Here is a 16,566-nt window from a genome sequence, read left to right as displayed (position 1 = left end):
CTTATAGAAACATTACCTATATTGCGCATTTTAGTAGAAAGATTGTAGTATATTTTAATGATTTAGTTACAAAAAACCGATTAAATTAAAATAACGTAAGTGTTACAGCAGTACCAAACCTAACGTAACTAACATGACGAAACTGTATTTATGCACTGTTGACATGTCAGTTGTTTGTTCGTCATTATTTCGACTGCGCATTTTTCAGCTGCATTACCGAATAATGAAACGAATGTTTGTCAGCTTGTACATTAAGATGCGTAGAATGCGGGGGAGTGATAATCTCAGTTTGTTTACATTTGTTAGTTACGGTGTTTTCAAAAATCATGCTTGAACAGTTCTCTTTCCACAGTTTTGCTAGTCCCGCCTAATTTCGGGATGTCTAGTCATTTTACTATAGAATCAATATTGCATACACATCTTCAATATATTTATCAATATCTAGATTAATGTCAATAATTTTGCTCGTGTAGGGTTCGCTTATGAAAAATATCGAAGCTGTGTATCTTTCTCTTTATAGATATTCTGGTTGCAGTTGAAAATCGAAGAATTAACTTGCGCCTTTCGTTTTTTCCCTATTTGCAGAGTAAGCAAAATAGGACAAAAATTGAAAGGCGCAAGTTCACTATTTCGATTTTCAACTGCAACCAGAATATCTTTGATGGGGCCAAATCGCATGAATTGAGCAAGGAGTATCGTTAATCAACCCAACAAGATCGTATCAACATAACTCAATTTTGGGTAGGTTTCCGTGAGTGTACCTTTTGAGATATTCGTGTGCGGGTTTCAAATTGATGAGTGCTCAATTCATTGGAAACCTGAGAGAAATGCGTGTCAAAGTGACGCTCACTCTCGCGTCTGTTTGTCACACACACCCTTCAGACAGACTGGAATCGGTTCAACCGGTTTGGAATTCCAGAACGAGGGGTATTCAAACTGTGGGTGTTGCCAAATTATCACTTGGAAAATGTGCGTTTAGAAGTAACAAGATCAACACTTTTATTTTAATAATTTCACACCATATTGAATTATCACACAAGTGTGATACGCGCCGAATCCATTCAAGTGATTCAACATAAACTTGCATTTTTTCAGTTTTTAAAGAGTGCACACCTGCGGTTCCATATGCATGGGAAATCCGTAGTTTATGGGACAGTTATGCATATCATAGTAGTGGAAGGAGAATGATACTTCAAACATCAGGTGCAATAATTATAGTGATTGCGTAGTATGCGATTATAATTCTATTATTTTACATATAAAAAAGTTGCATCGCATTCTGTGCGATTTCGTCAACCTTATACTTTTAAACACAATCGCTGCTCTACGGTTCTTCTGTTTCAGCTTAAAATACTACCTAATTCTAAACATGCTATACTAAGCCTACTGTTACGGTTCATTCTCACTCTTATCGTTATCATTATCTCCATCAAAGAACTCATTTTTTGGCTCCACCTGTTTATCTTCCTCTTCCTGCGTCATCCTTGCTTCTGGGTTGGGTTCTTCCTTAACTTTGACTTCCTCCGGCAGGGCATCCTCTGGAATGTCGAACATCTGAACACTGGGTGCATGCTGACACATTTTCAAATTATCGTATACGTGCCGTGTGATGGCCTCCAGGTACTGCTTACTATTGGCATTGTCTTGCCTGCTAGGAATGTCCGGATGGAGAGTAAAATCAGGCGCAAAAAACTCTAGGTAGTCATTCATCGGCAGTTCGTTGGAGATGGTTTCGTCGATTAGCAGGGAGGTTTCGTACGTCCAGCATCGGGCCACGTTTCGCAGGGTGTAGCCTCCGCCGCCGACCACCAACGTAGGAACATTCAGATCTTTCACGAATTTAACGCACTCTCCATGACCTTTCGTACTAAGCGAAAAACAACCGAGACGATCACCAGCCAACGAATCCGCGCCACACTGAAGGACTATTGCCGTTGGTTGATAAAATTCCATTACCGCAGAAATAACCGGCTTGAAAACTTGTACATAGCTCTGATCGTCAATTCCTTCCTTCAGCGGTACATTTACTGAATAATACCGACCCGATTCCGCTCCTATCTCATACATGTCGCCAGTGCCCGGAAAGAAATAATTACCGTATTTGTGAAAGGAAACCGTCATGACCCGGTCGGTTAGATAGAATGCTTCCTGCACACCATCCCCGTGGTGAACATCAATATCTATGTACAGCACCCTTGGATGGTACTTGAGAAGCTCCAGAATACCGATTACAATATCATTGACGTAGCAGAACCCGGATGCCTCAAACTTTTTAGCGTGATGTAGTCCACCGGACCAGTTGATGCAGATATCACTGTGATTGTGATTTAGCTTCTGTGCACCTTCGAGCGAAGCCCCGGTGTACATGGCGCAAAACTCAAACAACCCGTCGAACACCGGACAATCGTCGCCGACGTTGAACACCGATAGACATTTGGTAAATCCCTGAATGTTCTGCGGTGTCACGCGTTGCAGGAACTCGATATACTCATCGCTATGAAAGCGGCACATATCATGTGCATTAGCTCTGCAAAAAATGAAGTATATACAGATAGGTACAAACCAATGTAAAACCAGCACTAACTTGTAAGGTCGATAAATCTGCATCTTTTTGTGTAGTCCATAGTTCATTACCATATGATGAATAACCGACAACCGGTGTGGTTTCATTGGATGTCCTGGCCCATAATGAAAATTTCCTACGTCCGGGTTGAAAAAATAGGACACCTTCTTGGTACTCATCTTACCCTGGAAAGAAGTCTATAGTACATTTCACATTCTTTGAGAAACTTAGATGAATTTTACTTGATTTGCGTTGATACTACGAAAAAGTAGTATCTGATCGCTTTCCTTCGTCGAAGTACTGCTTCCAGGCGTAAATAACAAGCAGGAAAAATACGGCTGCTAAAAGTCGCTTGGTCAAAGTGAAGTCTAGTGGTTTGATCTGTGGTTGTTGTTGCTGTGGTGGCTCTTGCACGCGATGGTGTTGATATTGCTGATGAAGCATAAATGAATGTTCTGAGTGCGGCTGCACTGTTTCGATGGTCATTCAAGCAAGACAAGCCGTTGATCACCGGATGGATTCATGTACAGAGCAATCCGGTAAGATCCTGTTGGCGATCCGGAATAGAAAACAAGGTTAGACTGTGCAAAATACTGGATTGGCACGACAGGTCCTCTTACCTCCAGCTAACCGCTCGGTCACAATATGTAAACTAACACAATCAGCACTAATATTGGTCGATTGTTTGTTATCTTTAAACAGAACACAAAACAATTAAAACCTTTACCACCCACGATTGCAATGATTTCAATGACGCTTTGGTGACATAAATATCAGGCGATGGCCATTTAGGTCATCAGCATTTAGATCATCTGATTCGGGCACTTTGTTGTTGTGACGTTGTGTGATGTTGAATGTGCACGCTCATTTAATACAACTCATTAAGGTTGCACAGAGAAAGCGCAAAATTCGCAAACGAAAAAAGCAGTTTTTTTCCACACCGTATGTCAGATCTTCATAAAAATCAATCAGCGTATGTAGAATGTTGTTACAGTACTGCCGATTGATTTTTATGAAGATCTGACATACGGTGTGGAAAAAAACTGCTTTTTTCGTTTGCGAATTTTGCGCTTTCTCTGTGCAACCTTAACGAGTTCACGGAGCATTTTGGTTAGATATTTGTTTTGCGTTAACTTTATTAAATAAATACCTTAGCTCCATATACATTTGTACTAGCAGGGTCTCGCGTTGAATCAACGAGCAAATTTATATAAAACAGATTACATACACAAATAGCAAATAACAAATATCAAATAACAAATGACAAATAACAAATAACATATAACATATAACAAATAACAAATGACAAATGACAAATGACAAATAACAAATAACAAATAACAAATAACAAATAACAAATAACAAATAACAAATAACAAATAACAAATAACAAATAACAAATAACAAATAACAAATAACAAATAACAAATAACAAATAACAAATAACAAATAACAAATAACAAATAACAAATAACAAATAACAAATAACAAATAACAAATAACAAATAACAAATAACAAATAACAAATAACAAATAACAAATAACAAATAACAAATAACAAATAACAAATAACAAATAACAAATAACAAATAACAAATAACAAATAACAAATAACAAATAACAAATAACAAATAACAAATAACAAATAACAAATAACAAATAACAAATAACAAATAACATATAACATACACAAATAACAAATGACAAATAACAAATAACATATAACAAATGACAAATGACAAATGACAAATAACAAATAACAAATAACAAATAACAAATAACAAATAACAAATAACAAATAACAAATAACAAATAACAAATAACAAATAACAAATAACAAATAACAAATAACAAATAACAAATAACAAATAACAAATAACAAATAACAAATAACAAATAACAAATAACAAATAACAAATAACAAATAACAAATAACAAATAACAAATAACAAATAACAAATAACAAATAACAAATAACAAATAACAAATAACAAATAACAAATAACAAATAACAAATAACAAATAACAAATAACAAATAACAAATAACAAATAACAAATAACAAATAACAAATAACAAATAACAAATAACAAATAACAAATAACAAATAACAAATAACAAATAACAAATAACAAATAACAAATAACAAATAACAAATAACAAATAACAAATAACAAATAACAAATAACAAATAACAAATAACAAATAACAAATAACAAATAAAAAATAACATATAACAAATAACAAATAACAAATAACAAATAACAAATAACAAATAACAAATAACAAATAACAAATAACAAATAACAAATAACAAATAACAAATAACAAATAACAAATAACAAATAACAAATAACAAATAACAAATAACAAATAACAAATAACAAATAACAAATAACAAATAACAAATAACAAATAACAAATAACAAATAACAAATAACAAATAACAAATAACAAATAACAAATAACAAATAACAAATAACAAATAACAAATAACAAATAACAAATAACAAATAACAAATAACAAATAACAAATAACAAATAACAAATAACAAATAACAAATAACAAATAACAAATAACAAATAACAAATAACAAATAACAAATAACAAATAACAAATAACAAATAACAAATAACAAATAACAAATAACAAATAACAAATAACAAATAACAAATAACAAATAACAAATAACAAATAACAAATAACAAATAACAAATAACAAATAACAAATAACAAATAACAAATAACAAATAACAAATAACAAATAACAAATAACAAATAACAAATAACAAATAACAAATAACAAATAACAAATAACAAATAACAAATAACAAATAACAAATAACAAATAACAAATAACAAATAACAAATAACAAATAACAAATAACAAATAACAAATAACAAATAACAAATAACAAATAACAAATAACAAATAACAAATAACAAATAACAAATAACAAATAACAAATAACAAATAACAAATAACAAATAACAAATAACAAATAACAAATAACAAATAACAAATAACAAATAACAAATAACAAATAACAAATAACAAATAACAAATAACAAATAACAAATAACAAATAACAAATAACAAATAACAAATAACAAATAACAAATAACAAATAACAAATAACTAATAACAAATAACAAATAACAAATAACAAATAACAAATAACAAATAACAAATAACAAATAACAAATAACAAATAACAAATAACAAATAACAAATAACAAATAACAAATAACAAATAACAAATAACAAATAACAAATAACAAATAACAAATAACAAATGACAAATAACAAATAAATAACAAATAACAAAAAAAAATAAAAAACAAATAACAAATAACAAATAACAAAAAACAAAAAATAAAAAACAAAAAACAAAAAACAAATAACAAATAACAAATAACAAATAACAAATAACAAATAACAAATAACAAATAACAAATAACAAATAACAAATAACAAATAACAAATAACAAATAACAAATAACAAATAACAAATAACAAATAACAAATAACAAATAACAAATAACAAATAACAAATAACAAATAACAAATAACAAATAACAAATAACAAATAACAAATAACAAATAACAAATAACAAATAACAAATAACAAATAACAAATAACAAATAACAAATAACAAATAACAAATAACAAATAACAAATAACAAATAACAAATAACAAATAACAAATAACAAATAACAAATAACAAATAACAAATAACAAATAACAAATAACAAATAACAAATAACAAATAACAAATAACAAATAACAAATAACAAATAACAAATAACAAATAACAAATAACAAATAACAAATAACAAATAACAAATAACAAATAACAAATAACAAATAACAAATAACAAATAACAAATAACAAATAACAAATAACAAATAACAAATAACAAATAACAAATAACAAATAACAAATAACAAATAACAAATAACAAATAACAAATAACAAATAACAAATAACAAATAACAAATAACAAATAACAAATAACAAATAACAAATAACAAATAACAAATAACAAATAACAAATAACAAATAACAAATAACAAATAACAAATAACAAATAACAAATAACAAATAACAAATAACAAATAACAAATAACAAATAACAAATAACAAATAACAAATAACAAATAACAAATAACAAATAACAAATAACAAATAACAAATAACAAATAACAAATAACAAATAACAAATAACAAATAACAAATAACAAATAACAAATAACAAATAACAAATAACAAATAACAAATAACAAATAACAAATAACAAATAACAAATAACAAATAACAAATAACAAATAACAAATAACAAATAACAAATAACAAATAACAAATAACAAATAACAAATAACAAATAACAAATAACAAATAACAAATAACAAATAACAAATAACAAATAACAAATAACAAATAACAAATAACAAATAACAAATAACAAATAACAAATAACAAATAACAAATAACAAATAACAAATAACAAATAACAAATAACAAATAACAAATAACAAATAACAAATAACAAATAACAAATAACAAATAACAAATAACAAATAACAAATAACAAATAACAAATAACAAATAACAAATAACAAATAACAAATAACAAATAACAAATAACAAATAACAAATAACAAATAACAAATAACAAATAACAAATAACAAATAACAAATAACAAATAACAAATAACAAATAACAAATAACAAATAACAAATAACAAATAACAAATAACAAATAACAAATAACAAATAACAAATAACAAATAACAAATAACAAATAACAAATAACAAATAACAAATAACAAATAACAAATAACAAATAACAAATAACAAATAACAAATAACAAATAACAAATAACAAATAACAAATAACAAATAACAAATAACAAATAACAAATAACAAATAACAAATAACAAATAACAAATAACAAATAACAAATAACAAATAACAAATAACAAATGACAAATAACAAATAACAAATAACAAATAACAAATAACAAATAACAAATAACAAATAACAAATAACAAATAACAAATAACAAATAGCAAATTACAAATACAAATAACAAAAACAAATGACAAGTTTTCTGTGTATGCTCAGTCAAATATCCGCTGAAGACATTCATTTGGCACTGTTTATCATTCAAAATCATAAAATAAAAAGATATCAATTAATTCGATCCCACACTCACTATTTCATCGGATGATTTTGCTTTGAAATCATCAACGTTCAGCTTTTGTGTCGTTCATCTCTAATTTGGATTGTTTTTTTAGTGTAAGATTTTTAATACGAATACCTTAAAACCAACGTTGTTAAAACTTTCGTTGAATTTTACTCAAACATAAAGGTAGCAGTACATTGTGTCAAATATTTTGATGAACATTTGTGAAATTCTCAGCTAGTTGCTATAGTGGTATTATAAGAATGGTTTAAGCCTGGGACGGAACTGTAACTGTCACCGCGAACCGGCAATTTTACCGCAACTGTTTGGAATCCAAAAGTGGTTATCGGTAGTGGCCATTGTGATTACGTGAACAAAGCTTTCACATCGAATAAAGAAGTGTTAGTTTATAGCAAACCTGTGCCCTACGGTCAAGTGATAACGAATAGATTGGATGTGCTTGGTAGTGACCTGTGATTAACGTCATCACTCATCTTGTGCATGAGCAGAAACAAGGGAACAAAACAAACGAACGAATCGACAAACGTCATCTACTCTCGACGGATCAATAAAGTTAACTTTCGCCTGTAAAATTTATATCGATTCGCCGCTGCTTCGAGCAGCTGACCAATAATTATGGATGGCCCATTGCCAGCCCCTAAACCTCCGGACATCACTCCAAATCCCGGCCCCAGCAGACAAAACCAAAACTCTGGGAGAGGTAAAAATAACAGACGTACTTTGCCTCACTACCATGATAAACAAAATCAGTACAGAGATGCTGTATACCTATTGCTACAGGGCGTAAATGGCATACCGCTGCCAAAGAAACCGTTTGTGATTGGGAAGTCGGTTGAAATAGCCGCTGGTGGCGCAATTGCTGGAGCTATTTCTGAGTTTCGTGGTACAAAATACACTCTCGAAGTGCGTAGCAAGGCACAGGTTGATAAATTAATGAAACTGACAACGTTAATTGACGAAACACCCGTTGAAGTAATTCACCATCCGACTCGTAATGTATGCCGTTGTGTTGTCACTTGTTGGGATGTAGCTGATGTGGATATGGACGAAATATGCGAAAATCTTCGCGATCAAGGTGTAACAAATATACGAAGAATAACTCGACGGACTGATAATGGTGCAACCAATACCGGGATAATGATACTGACAATGAACGGTACCATTCCCCCGGATTACGTAAGATTCGGACTTCTACGCGTACCCACACGGCCATACTACCCGTCCCCGATGATGTGTTACAGATGTTTCTCATACGGTCACACTAAAGCGCGGTGCACAAACGAAGAAAAGTGTAATAACTGCTCTGGAACCCACGAAACTTCACAAGGTTGCAACCAACCGGCGCATTGCATCAACTGTGAACAGAATCATTCGCCGATTAGTCGAGAGTGTTCAGTATACCGTTTAGAGGTAGAAATAATTAAAATAAAAATTGACGAAGGACTATCCTACACAGAAGCGAAAGATGCACACAAATCGCGAGTTACGTCATCAAAAGGCACATATGCAAGTGCCGTACAGCAAAGATTGGAAAATCCCCAAGTTTCGCAACTAACGCAAATGTTGAAGCAAAAGGACGAAGAATACAAAAAAGTTCAGGCCGAAAACGAGGAGATGCGAAAACAGATAACAAAACTTCAACAAACCTTGAAACAAGTTTTGGACAACCAGAGGAAACTACAGGAACACCTTAAGCAACAACCGCGTCAGAATCAATTTGCAATGCCCAGTCCTACCCCACCATCTCAAAGTGTATCTAAACAAACCAAACCGCCAACTACGAAAGATGAAGGCACAAGAATGCTAACCAGACAACAGTTACGGAATGATAGTCGATACGGTAGCACAACAAACCTTTCATTATCAAGCGGCGAAGAAACGCAAAGCAGCCAAAAGAGAAGACCAGTTTTCAGTCCACCAAAAAGACCACCGAAACAACTAAAAGCATTGCAAGGGGCATCCATGACTACTGAGCAAATTGACCCAACATGCACCGTTGATACCATAGCTTATTCTTCTGCAGAAGACACGGCTACCGATGAAGAAATGACTCACCACAACAAGTGAAAGTAATTCAACCTACAGCTCCGGTATCTCCATCACACTATCACCAAAAACAATTCACACTCACATGGACCCTTTCAATCAACTAATAACAATGTTCGATCATACTGCACCGGTATATAGCTATGAGGAGAACAATCAGCGTGAACAATTATCAGATGAATCACTACTTCAACTTGACGGGGAAGAGATGAAAGTAGCCCCGTCACTGTCTGAACAGGCAGAGGTCGTACCGGGGGTAGCGGGCACGGCCGTCAACTTGCCATTGTCTTGCTTTAACTCCGGTCTTCCTGTTGAAGGTCCAAGTGAACTGGAGAAGGAATTTGCAACAGAATCGAGGCACACTGGAACCGATAAAAACGCCAAATGCATTGCAGTACAGTGGAATGTAAACGGCGTTCAGGAACGTTATGCTGAGCTACAATTACTAGTAAATGAATACCAACCGTCAGTAATCGCTCTACAGGAAACGCGTATATCTCGTGTACAGATTATGGACCGCTTTCATCGTTCGGAATACAAGTGGAATATTCGACATGGACCAACATCTCACTCTCAAAACGGCGTGGGCCTTGCTATTCACCGATCAGCAACACACAGATTTCTTCAACTCAAAACAGCATTACAAGTAGTCGCAGCTCGTGTCGATCATCCTGTAAAAGCTACATATGCCTCGGTTTATATACAATGCCACATGCCACCACGACAACTCGAGGAGGAACTTGAAAGGTTAATCATCGAGCTACCACCACCCATCGTGCTACTGGGCGATTACAACTCACACAACCCACTATGGGGGAGCAAAACATACGATCCTAAAGGAATCATTATTGAGGATTTCGTAGCAAAACATAATCTTGTGATCTTAAACACTGGAGAACATACAAGGCTCGATCCTCGTACAGGTAGGACCTCTGTATTAGATCTAACCATCGTATCACAAGAGCTGGTAGCAAAGCTGCAATGGAATGTGGAAAATGATACCCGAACCAGCGACCATTATCCTCTGATCGTGAGCGCACCAATAGGTATGCCGAACGCGAACCATCGTAGACGGTGGCTGCACAAGCAAGCCGACTGGGGCGAGTATGAAGCCATACTACTCGAACGCTTGCCACGTCCACGTGACCAAACTTTTTCTGTAGAAGAGCTTAGCGAACAGATTTCCTATGCAGCAGAACATAGCATTCCCCGTACATCTGGTAAAGCAGGAAAAAGGGCTGTTCCTTGGTGGAATGATGAGGTCAGTGCAGCAATTAAAAGAAGGCGCAGAAAACTCAGAGCACTACGACGAACAAATGATTCTGATCCACGCAAGGAAGAACTATTAAAAGAGTTCCAGGAAGCGCGGAATGAATCCAGGAAAGTTGTTACGACCGCGAAGAAAACATCTTGGATTAGTTTTGTATCTGGTTTCAACCCGCAAACTTCTACTAGTGATATGTGGCGAAAGGTAAATGCATTTTGTGGCAGACGAAACTTCCAAAAATTAACGCTAACGGTTGATGGTGAAACAATTGAAGACCAATTCCAAGTGGCGGAGCATTTGGCATGCTACTTTCACTCGATTTCCAAACTGCCCATGTCATCAACGGACGCTGTGATCGATGCTGAACAAAACTTAAATACCGACGAAAACTACAACCAAATATTTACAATAGCTGAACTGTTTTGGGCACTGGAAAGAGGAGGAAATACATCAGTTGGTGCTGATAACATTAGTTATGCAATGCTCCGTCACTTACCCTTTCGAGTAAAATTACTAGTACTAGATGCAATAAACACACTCTGGAGCACCGGGAAAATGCCTGAATCTTGGAAAGAAGGTATCATCGTCCCACTGCCAAAACCAGGGAAAGATGCGAAAAAAATCGGAAACCAACGTCCAATCACTTTGCTTAGTTGCTTCAGTAAAGTGGTAGAACGAATGGTTAACAGAAGACTTGTCGAGGAAATTGAAAACCACAACCACTTCAACAAACAACAGTTTGCTTTCCGAAGAGGAAGAGGAGTGGACACATACATGGCATGCTTCGAGGAAGCTATCAGGCAACCTGTTGACGACGGTAAACACTGCGAAATTCTAACAATTGATTTACAGAAGGCTTATGATAAAGCGAACAGATATAAAATTATCTCCAAGTTGCGAAGCTGGGGAATCACTGGTCGAATGCTTCGTTTCATCCAAAACTTTTTAAGCGATAGATGCTTCCGTGTCTATATAGGCGATACGATGTCAACCCGCAAATCACAAGCTACAGGAATTCCTCAAGGCTCAGTTCTTTCCGTTACATTATTCCTGGCATTGATGGAGACAGTTTTCGAGAAAATCCCGAAAGAGCTACGCATTTTTGTGTATGCCGATGACGTATTAGTAATAGCTGTTGGTGAAAATGCGAAACAAGTGCGACGACAACTGCAGAAAGCCGCCACAATGCTTGGAATATGGGCCGATCAAAACAGCATGTCAATCTCAACTGAAAAGTCTAACTATATACACATATGCAGGAAACGGAAGCACCCTAACGTCCCCCCCATAACCATCGATCGCGCAGAAGTTCCTGAGGCTGATTACTTAAAAATCCTTGGTATAATTGTGGACAAACGGTTAAACTTCAAACGGCATGCAGCAACTACACGGCGCAACGTTCAATCTGTATTGAACTTCTTGAAGGTAGTCGGAAACGTTATGTATGGTGGTACGAGAACCACTTTACAACAGATCACCAATGCAGTAATAGTTCCAAAATCATTCTTCGGTATGAGCTTTGTCAATGGTGGCAGTCCAACGAATATGAAGGTATTACAGCCACTTTACAACTCTGCTGTAAGAGAATCCTCTGGAGCTTTTCGATCTAGTCCAGTTGACTCCATAATGGCAGAAGCGGGACAGTTGCCATTCGAACAATTGGTTACGCTGAACGTGACAATAAAAGCAATTAGGCTGATAGAAAAAGCTCCTGTCCTTTTTCCACCACTGAACACCAATGGGGAATATACGGATATTTTTCCTTCGATTAAAAGAGCCATGGCAGCCTATCATACCCTTACAGGGAAAACTCTCCCAAACATTGCAGCATTGCAGCGCCTCGGTGACAGACCCTGGAATACCACAGCAGTACAGGTTGACTGGTCCATTAAATCGCAGTTTAAGGTTGGAGAACCACCAACAAAATCACAACAACTTTTCAGGGCGCTTTGTGCAACAAAATATGTATTCCATCGTCTCATTTATACTGATGGTTCAGTAGACTCAGATAGAGTGGGCTTCGGAATTGTATGTGACAATATAGAAATTAGTAAAAAACTACCCAAGGAATGCTCTATCTTCTCGGCAGAAGCTATGGCAATTCTTCATGCTATTGCGAACTTGTGTACAAATACGTCAGCTTCTGTTATCTTTACGGATTCAGCCAGCGTGCTCTCAACACTTGAGAAAGGTCGCTCACGGCATGCATGGATACAAGCAATCGAAGAGAAACTGGAAGACAAATCAGTCGTTCTCTGCTGGATCCCAGGGCATACGGGAATAACTGGGAACGAAAGAGCGGATGCACTAGCAAAAGCAGCAAGAGAAGAAACAGAGCTCACCAGCAGAATTCCGAGCGAGGATGCAATCAGAGCATGCAAGACAGATGTCCGTTTGCAATGGGAACAGCAGTGGAGAAATAAATCTACCTTCTTGAGGTCAATAAAATCAACAACCCTTAAATAGCAAGACAGATTTCCAGCAACAGAGAGGAGAGCAATTAGTCGTCTGCGAATCGGTCACACTAGGCTAACACATCAGCACCTGTTCAGCAGAGATAGCAGCAATTGTCGGACATGTGGCGAACAACTCACAGTACGACATATACTATTGGAGTGCAGAGAATATGAAACTCATCGAAATAACTGCAGACTTGGTGAAACGCTTGGACAAATTCTGTGCAATAATGAAGAAGAAGAGAAGAAACTAGTTAAATTCATTAGGAAGACTAATTTATTGAAATCACTATAGCTATTAAATGATATGTACGTTACTTTAACTGAATAAATGATGAATGGGATGAATGACCGCAATTGCGGTTAAAGTCCCCAAACAAAAAAAAAAATAACAAATAACAAATAACAAATAACAAATAACAAATAACAAATAACAAATAACAAATAACAAATAACAAATAACAAATAACAAATAACAAATAACAAATAACAAATAACAAATAACAAATAACAAATAACAAATAACAAATAACAAATAACAAATAACAAATAACAAATAACAAATAACAAATAACAAATAACAAATAACAAATAACAAATAACAAATAACAAATAACAAATAACAAATAACAAATAACAAATAACAAATAACAAATAACAAATAACAAATAACAAATAACAAATAACAAATAACAAATAACAAATAACAAATAACAAATAACAAATAACAAATAACAAATAACAAATAACAAATAACAAATAACAAATAACAAATAACAAATAACAAATAACAAATAACAAATAACAAATAACAAATAACAAATAACAAATAACAAATAACAAATAACAAATAACAAATAACAAATAACAAATAACAAATAACAAATAACAAATAACAAATAACAAATAACAAATAACAAATAACAAATAACAAATAACAAATAACAAATAACAAATAACAAATAACAAATAACAAATAACAAATAACAAATAACAAATAACAAATAACAAATAACAAATAACAAATAACAAATAACAAATAACAAATAACAAATAACAAATAACAAATAACAAATAACAAATAACAAATAACAAATAACAAATAACAAATAACAAATAACAAATAACAAATAACAAATAACAAATAACAAATAACAAATAACAAATAACAAATAACAAATAACAAATAACAAATAACAAATAACAAATAACAAATAACAAATAACAAATAATCATTCGTAACCCAACTTTGTACCGGGAAACAAGTGCTTTTTGTTCTCTCCGGTGTGGTTTAGTTTTTTCGGTGGTACGAAGGTGCTTGCTGTGGCAGAGGCTGCAGTAAAGCATTACTAATAAACAGTTCCGCGAGTGATAATTGTTACCTGCGATATCAGTTAAAGTAATGCAGTGAAGTGCGTTACTAAACATTTTTCTTGCCTGACAGACGGCTTTGTTTAGACGAGCTATATCAGCTCTACTGTGTGAAGGTCACGCGGGTGACGGATAAAACAAACGAAGGATCAATTCACCTACCAGCTCGTCAGGAACCAACTGGTGAAGTGTTTCGTTTTTTACTTTTCTTATCGATTTTTTTCTTTTTATTGCTTTTGATTTTTTATTTTGATTTAAGTTAAACAGTGCGGTCGAGCGTGTTGCTCCCGCAACAAAATGGAACAAACAGAAGGATCACCCTCCGAAGAGGAATATTATGAAGAAGAAGAACGTATATCTGATACTGAGACAGATAATGTTATGGTCGATCCACTTCCCCCACTTTCCCCCAATGTCTCACAGCCCCCCCCCCCCCCCGAGTCAAGGTTTACCAGGATGGATCCGCTGGTCCTTGGGTGGTATACTTTCGGCCCAAAAATAAACCGTTAAACAGCATAACAGTTGCACGGGAGCTGACAAAACGTTACTCGGCCGTAACCGAGATTAAAAAGGTTCAGTCAGATAAACTGCGCGTAGTCGTTACTGACTTGAAACAGGCCAATGATATCGTTAGCAATAGCCTCTTTACGCTGGAGTATCGCGTCTACATCCCTTCTCGTGATGTGGAGATCGACGGTGTGGTAAGTGATGCGGGTCTAACTGTTGATGATCTGATGAATGATGGGGCTGGCCGCTTTAAGGACCCTAACCTTCAATCAGTTAAGATTTTGGAGTGAAAGCAATTGCACTCAAAGTCCATCGAAGATGGTAATTACTATCCATCAGACTCGTTTCGCGTAACCTTCGCCGGATCTGCACTTCCGAGCTACGTTGAAGTGGGAGGAGCTCGTCTACCTGTACGCCTGTTTGTACCGCGGGTCATGAATTGTTCCAATTGCAAGCAGCTAGGTCACACGGCCACCTACTGTAGCAACAAGCAACGGTGCGGTAAATGTGGGGAACGCCATGCGGATGATACTTGCAGTAGCCCCGCTGAGAAGTGTGTTTACTGTGGGGAGAATCCGCATGCACTTTTGACATGCCCAACGTACAAACTTCGCGCGGATAAACTGAAGCGATCCGCCAAAGATCGCTCCAGACGCTCTTACGCAGAAATGCTTAAAAGAGCTGTTCCACTTATCTCCGAAAACCCATTCACTCTCTTGCCAACTGACGATAACGCCTCTAACGACCCTTGCGAGGGGCATTCTTTGGCTCCGCTTGGAAACTCTAGGAAAAGACCTAATCAAAACTCACCTGAACTTCCTCGTAAGGGTCCTAGGTTGTCCCAAACAAGGGTACAAAATAAAAATAATTCATCAACTGGAAGTGCTGGTACAAATCCGAAGATAATACCTCCTGGTTTTGGGAAATTGAGATACAACCAGGAGTTCCCAGCACTCCCCGGGGCACCAAAAATCCCAAGTGCTCCAATTTTACAGTCAGAAACTCAACCTAAAACGGGATTCCTTAAATTTTCTGACATTGTGGACTGGATATTCACAGCTTTCAACATTACCGATCCTATGAAAAGCTTGCTGGTTGCTATTCTACCAACAGTAAGAACATTTTTAAAACAGTTGACTGA

At 34.5% G+C, this 16,566-nt stretch overlaps 1 protein-coding gene across 1 annotated transcript; it reads right to left on the bottom strand.

The window, feature by feature from the left end:
- Positions 1 to 1,262: 1,262 nt before the first annotated feature.
- Positions 1,263 to 3,346, bottom strand: LOC131685539 (histone deacetylase 3). Its single transcript, XM_058969346.1, has 4 exons — positions 3,184 to 3,346; positions 2,806 to 3,110; positions 2,585 to 2,748; positions 1,263 to 2,527 (listed from the first exon to the last, which is right to left on the bottom strand). Exons 3-4 carry the CDS (start codon positions 2,740 to 2,742, stop codon positions 1,390 to 1,392), a joined length of 1,296 nt encoding a protein of 431 aa, XP_058825329.1. The 5' UTR covers positions 2,743 to 2,748; positions 2,806 to 3,110; positions 3,184 to 3,346; the 3' UTR covers positions 1,263 to 1,389.
- Between the last annotated feature and the right edge of the window lie 13,220 nt (positions 3,347 to 16,566).

This window comes from Topomyia yanbarensis, chromosome 2, assembly GCF_030247195.1.
Source record: "Topomyia yanbarensis strain Yona2022 chromosome 2, ASM3024719v1, whole genome shotgun sequence".
NCBI lineage: Eukaryota > Metazoa > Arthropoda > Insecta > Diptera > Culicidae > Topomyia > Topomyia yanbarensis.
Note: the sequence above shows the minus strand (reverse complement) of the source record. Positions and strands in the feature narration are given on the sequence as shown.